The sequence below is a fragment of the Colius striatus genome, chromosome 1 (genome assembly GCF_028858725.1).
Source record: "Colius striatus isolate bColStr4 chromosome 1, bColStr4.1.hap1, whole genome shotgun sequence".
In the NCBI taxonomy this organism is placed as follows: domain Eukaryota; kingdom Metazoa; phylum Chordata; class Aves; order Coliiformes; family Coliidae; genus Colius; species Colius striatus.
The window spans coordinates 93,844,521-93,850,520 of record NC_084759.1 but is presented as its reverse complement, the minus strand read 5'-3'; the positions used below and the strand labels follow the sequence as shown (position 1 = coordinate 93,850,520).

Below are 6,000 nucleotides of genomic sequence, written 5' to 3'. Positions count from 1 at the left end.
GAAAAGGAAAGGAAAAAAAGAGGGAGAGGGAAAAAAAAGAGGGAGAGAAAAAAGGGGAAAAAAAGTGAAGATATCAGTGCTTTCAGACGAGGATCGTAGCGGCTGGGATTTCCGAGAGGATGGCAGATTTACCTTCGGTCTTTGCCGTATGGTGAGGATCGCTGCTCCTTGCGGGAGGTGAATGTAGCAAATCCTCCCTTTGCCTTTGAAAGGGATGTCTGTGTGAACGAGTCGTCGCTTTGCTCTTTAAATACGTGATAAATAAAAAGAGAAAGGGACAGTTTCTGAACATTCAAATTCTTTTCTTGAAAAGGAAAAGGGGGGGAAAAAACTAATAAATAAATCTACCGAAATCAATCGCGCGCCTTTGCCAGCGCTCGGACTTGTTTGGAAATAGACAACGCTGAAGTGGCACTGGTCCCAAAGAAAACGGATCCTTTAATTTGACTCCGCATGAGAACAACATTTGGAGCTAGAGGCAGTTACTAGAGCGGCGGGAGCAGCCCCGCGGCCAGCAGCCCCCCGCGCCCGTGGCCCCGACACCAGCCCGGCCCTGCCGCCGCCGCTACCCGCCCCGCGGGGCCCGGCGGCCTCCGCGCCCCGGCGTTGAAGCAGCCTCTCGGGGACGAGCGAAAGCGTCTTTCTGCAGCAAGACCAGCCGCAGTCAGCGGAGAGCTGGCCGAGAGAGAAGCTCTTCAAGGAAATGCGAGCTTGTGATTTCGGAGGACTCCAGGCATCAGCTCCCTCCGCACCGGCTTTGACTTTAGTTTAGCGGGGGGAGGGGGGAGGGCCTGCCTTGCCGGCTCGTCGTCTCCTCGGCAGCTCGGGCTCCGGGACCAGATCGTTTTGCACTTCGTTTAAACAAGCAACACGGTCTTTCTTTTTCTTCTCCCCTCTGCCCTCCCCCCGCTTTTCTTTGCTTTCTTTTTTTTTTCTTTAAAGACATAAAGTGTCCAAAAATTGTTTAACCTGCTTAGCCCAATGATTTCTGGTGTGGACGCTCTATTTTTAACATCATTATTATTATTATTTTTGGATGGAGAAAGATTGAGTAGAAGAAATCTTTCAGTGAAGGGATTCCAGTGATTTGCTTCTGTTGAGAAGATCCGATTCCAGCTGCAGGCAAAGGACCGTGGTTCGTATAGGTTTTTCAGTGTCGATTTCCAGCACTAGGCGTTGCAGGGTCAGAGCAGAACTGCCTTCTCCCGAGCGTCTGGCCTGTCGTAGTTGTGGCTCAGAGATCACCTTCCCCCTCCTCGCACCATTTCTGTTGGTGTTGGTTTTGTTTGGTCGGTTTGGCTTTTTTTTTTTCCCCTCCCCTTTCCCCCTTTTTTCTCCCCCTTTTTTTTTTTCTATTATTTGATTTGATTTGGGTGAATTCCCTCCCTTCCTTAAACGAAAATACTATCACTGAAGCCGAAATCCATGCCGCCTGCAATTCAGAAGAATCGGGTCTAATATGCCAGTGTCATCTTCGCCTTACAGTAGTCGCGATGAAGGAAAAATCCAAGAATGCGGCAAAGACTAGACGGGAAAAAGAAAATGGAGAATTCTACGAACTGGCCAAACTCCTGCCTCTGCCCTCGGCCATCACCTCCCAGCTGGACAAGGCGTCCATCATCCGCCTCACCACCAGCTACTTGAAAATGCGAGCCGTCTTCCCCGAAGGTAACCAAACTGGCACTTCTCGGGAGGGGCTGGCCGCCTCCCGCATGGCCCGCACAGGAGGGATGGGGCAACACTGAGACTCGAAACGGGGGGGGGGGGGGGGTACGTACCCCGAGACGAGTCCCCGTCGTCTCTGTGTCCTGGGAGGAAGGGGGGTGCCTGCAGGAGCCTCAGGTGGCAAGCGAGTGAAAAACCGCCGAGCGTAGAAAGGAGCCCGCTTGTCTGGGAAGAGAAGGCGGCGTTGAGTTACCAGAAAGCCGGAGCTTGCCACAGGGATGGCATGCTGACAGGCGGGTTGAGGGTAGCAGCTCCGGTCCCGTGAGGCCTAAACCCGAACACAGTTCTCCTCAGGCAGGCGTAGGAATATGTGTCCCCCAGGAGCCCCTCCCAGAGGTACGCGCTGCGCGGGGACCCCGGTCGGCGGCCGCGCCGGGATGGCGGCGGAGCTGGGGTGGGCAGCCCGACTGGCATCAGCCGGGGGATAGAGCCGTCCCGTTTATCGCCCCCCTCCCTTCTTCTATCTCCTCCTTTGCTGCTGATTCAGTTCCGTCTGCTCGAGGGCACCGTCCCGCAAGGACAGTCCCGAAAAGAACAGGCTCCTCTCGGCTTCTCCGTGCCCAGTATTTGCGCCCCGTGAGGCAGAGGCTCTGCGGCACGGCTCTCCTGACGGTGCCCAGGCACGGCCTCGGCGGGAAAATAGTGTGGATGTTACTATTATTTTGGTTGAGTTGGAGTTTTCTGGAGGAAGGGAAGCAGTCTGGCAAGCAACGAGACCCTCTGCCTTCCCGGGGCCGGAGAGATAGGGGAGGGCTGGATCTGAGCCCGACCTGGCCCCGAGCGGGGCCGGGACCCCGCTGCTCTCGGCCGGGGCCGTGCGCGGCAGCGAGCGCCAGTGACTCCTGTAAGCTCTTCTCGGAGTCACGCAGCAACGAGGCCTGACACTGCGCTTTCCGTTCCCTCCAGGGGTTGGTGAGAAATCACCCCCTCGATCAGCCTTGCACCTACCCCCCGAGCGCCGAAAGGACGCACGGCTGGGACAGCTTTGGGCGAGGGGAAGCAGGCGGTCGGCACCGTGGGGTGCTGTCGGCCGCCTGTCCTGTTTGCGGCGACCCTGAGCTGATGTGAGATGTGAAATGAAATGTTGGTTAGTATCTGTGAGTGGCTAAATAAAGCCCAGCTCCCCCTTTGTCATTTGTTTGTGCCTCTGCGGACGGGGGTGGGGGGGGGGAGTGAAGGAATTATCAGGTTCTGGAGTGGAAAATCTGTTCTTCGTCGCGGTTTCTAAGGAGTTTTATTTAAAGATTGCAAATTCTTTAAAAAATAATAAAAAAGGGATAGATGTGGAAAAAAAAAATCCTACTCCCAAACCGAGAGAAGCTTACCGTTATGGCCACCTAATTCACTAATTTCGAGAGCGTTTACTAGCTGTGCTACAGAAAGGCAGGGCTCCTTCAATGTGCGCTCCTGAGCATGCCGAAATAGCAGAGCAAGGGGAAGCGATGCATTGATCCGCTGCGATTTCCAGCCATTATCCCCCCATCGGGAAATTTCCCGATGAGAAATAGAGAGTCGTAATTTTGGGAAGCCGCTCGCCGGCCCTGACTGTGGAGCATAGCCCCGAATGGTTTTGATTTAAAAGGAAAGAAAAATGTCATGTTTTGAGATGCTGCTGGATGTGTCCCTGCTTTTCCAGCCCTATTGATCTTCAAGAGCAACAAGACGACCCCGAGAACAGGTTTATACCCGCAGCTTGCGTGTGTTTTATGTGTCTGTCTTCCTTAAACAGGCCGGGCGTGCGCTTCTGCACACTCTGCTTATTAAGAGCAACATTTAAATGCATACAGCGAATTCCTGATCTTTCATCGTCTTAAGTGCAGATGGAAATATATTTAAAACCAAAGCTTTGCATATAGGGATGACAGGCCAAGAGAACAACCTTTTCCGTCCCTGAGCTGTCTGTTTAGTGCCTGGGAGGATGGAAGGCAGAAAAGGGAGCCGGAGAGAGGCAGTAGCTGGCAGTGTCCGCTCCCCGGACGGCTGCAGTAGGGCGGGGGGTGCTGCCTGACGGCACACCCTCCCACATTATCCTGACTTCTCTTTCCCTCGGCACTTGTGTGCGGAAGGCGGGGGGGTGGGGGGGTGGTGTCCTGGTCCCATCCCCGTGTTGTTCTTCCCAGGCTGGTGGTTTCTAGTTGTCTTCACTGGGAGATGAGGAAGTGGGGGCCAGAAGCCCTGAACAGCACCTTTAAACCTGAGGCAGCAAGACCTGGGGAAAGCATCCCTTGGAGCATTATGGACCCGAGAGGGAGGACCAAGTATGAGATCCTAGGGCTTGAAATAAAACTAGACATGTAATAGGCCCCTTCGCCACCCACTGACCGCTGCTCTCGGGGTGGTGGAAGTCCTCCTGCCCGCGATTTCCCCGGCCTTGCCATGGCCGTCCAGACTGGCCGGCAACATGGCATCGCTTCTGTAAGGCTCAAAGGGAGTTTAATTCTCCAGCCCACGGTGACGGGGCCAGGTGGAGGCAGGTGGGCGTGGGGGGGGGGAAGGAGGTTGCAGAACAGGCCTGGGACGCCTGTAGCATGCATGCTAGGCCCTGCGTAGCTGCAGTGAACATGATAAAAAAAGTTGTCCAGCTTTAAAACCGACTTCCAGCTCCGTCTAGACTGCAGTGGGAGAGAAAGTTGTGTTTTTAAAAACTCCTGTGGATGACTCCTCCGGCTCCCCAGTAGCCACCCCTCTCCCCCCCCGCTCAGGTTTATTTCCAGAGCAAGCTGACACATAGTTTAGGCAAAGTTTGAAACCCTCACAGAGGTTTCTGGTCCCAGAGCTTTGACGTGGCTCAAACAGGTCTCCCCCAGCTCACCCCCGAAGATGCACATTTTTGACTGAACTCACAGATCCTTCCCCCCCACGGAGTGCTCAGTCAGGTTCCCAGAAGTGAGAATGAATGGAGATTAATATTCCAGCTCCTTTCACTCCGCAAAGTGCAAACCCTGGGCGGCACAATATCGTGCTTCAATATCATAGATTTTGCCGTGCGGTTTCTTTCTGATTTTCAAAATCATTAATTAAAGTCCAGGACACAGCAACCTACAGCCTCTTCCCTGCTCCCGCTCTGTAACATCATCTTCTCTTGTATTTTGATTTTTTGCCAAGGTATTTATTACCCTAGAACAAAAGTACACCACGGGACATCTTCTGTCTTGACTGTCATATTGTTTTTTGTGGTTTCTGTGATTTTTTTTTTCCTGAAAATGAGCTAATGAATGAAAGAGCTGTGAAAATAAATCATGCTTCAAAAACACGATTATCTGCCCTCTGGTTACAATAGACTGGTTAAATTGTGACCTTCTCGCTCCTCTGTCCCCGCCGCACTTTCCAAAATTGATGCTGAAGCTGCATATTTACGGATGTTTAAATGACTTATTAATAAGTTCAGAAAAGATCTTGTTGGCTATAAAAAAATATTCTGAATAAAATGACTAATCAGTAGATCTTAGATCTCTTCTTTACTCCGACACACAGACAATAGAAATTACTAGGAGCATACAGTGTTTCCGGACTTTATCAAAACCTGGTTATGAACGTATATTTTAAGAAAACCTAGGCGAATTGCAGCTACTTCGTCTAATTTTTATACACATTCTAAAGACGTTCGTTAATGAACCAAATAAATTTAAAAAGCTCGATCTCATGGTGTAAAGTAATCCCTCTTCGAAACCGTGCCTCTATTGCAGCCACCTCTAGTAGGGGAGTTAAAGCTTTTACTAAAACAAAAGCGGAGTTCGGGCTTCCCTGGAGCTGCGCGGCCGTTCCGAGGAAGCAGGAGCAGGCAACTCTATCGTGCGGGACGGGGAACGGTGACGGGATCTCTCCGACCTCTCCTGCCCGGATAGGGGGCAGGAAGAGCGGGAGGGAGTTACTGCCGTGGTAGCAATGCCTCTGTCGGGGACCCTCGCTGTTTGTCGTGCACCCGCTTTCAGTCTTGCTAAAATAATCTGATGTTTCTGGCCCGTCGGATCTGGGTTTGTCCAGGTGTTCTGGAGGGAGTTATTGTTGTCCTATTTGTGGATTTTGGTTTGGGCTGTTGCTTTTTTTTTCCCTCTGGGACTTGTTTTTTTTAATTATTTTCTTTTCTTTTTATTTAACTAAATTTTCGATCTTTCCATTTGTCGTTCCCATGGCCCTGCCCTCGGCCGCCTTTCCAGACGTTGGCGCTGCCGAAACCCGCAGAGAGGAGGTGGGCGGCCCGGAACATTCCTGCCAAATTTAAGCTAATGTAGTTCTGCTCCTTCCAAAAAAGGCCTCAGTTTAGGAGCCTCCCCC

The 6,000-nt window shown here is 52.0% G+C and overlaps 1 protein-coding gene across 1 annotated transcript in view; it reads left to right on the top strand.

The window, feature by feature from the left end:
* Positions 1-1,493: 1,493 nt before the first annotated feature.
* SIM2 (SIM bHLH transcription factor 2) overlaps positions 1,494-6,000 on the top strand; it is a 57,444-nt gene continuing 52,937 nt past the window's right edge. The window contains exon 1 of the mRNA XM_061988637.1: positions 1,494-1,668. Within this exon, the coding sequence (XP_061844621.1) occupies positions 1,494-1,668 (175 nt within the window). The remainder of the gene's footprint in view (positions 1,669-6,000) is intronic.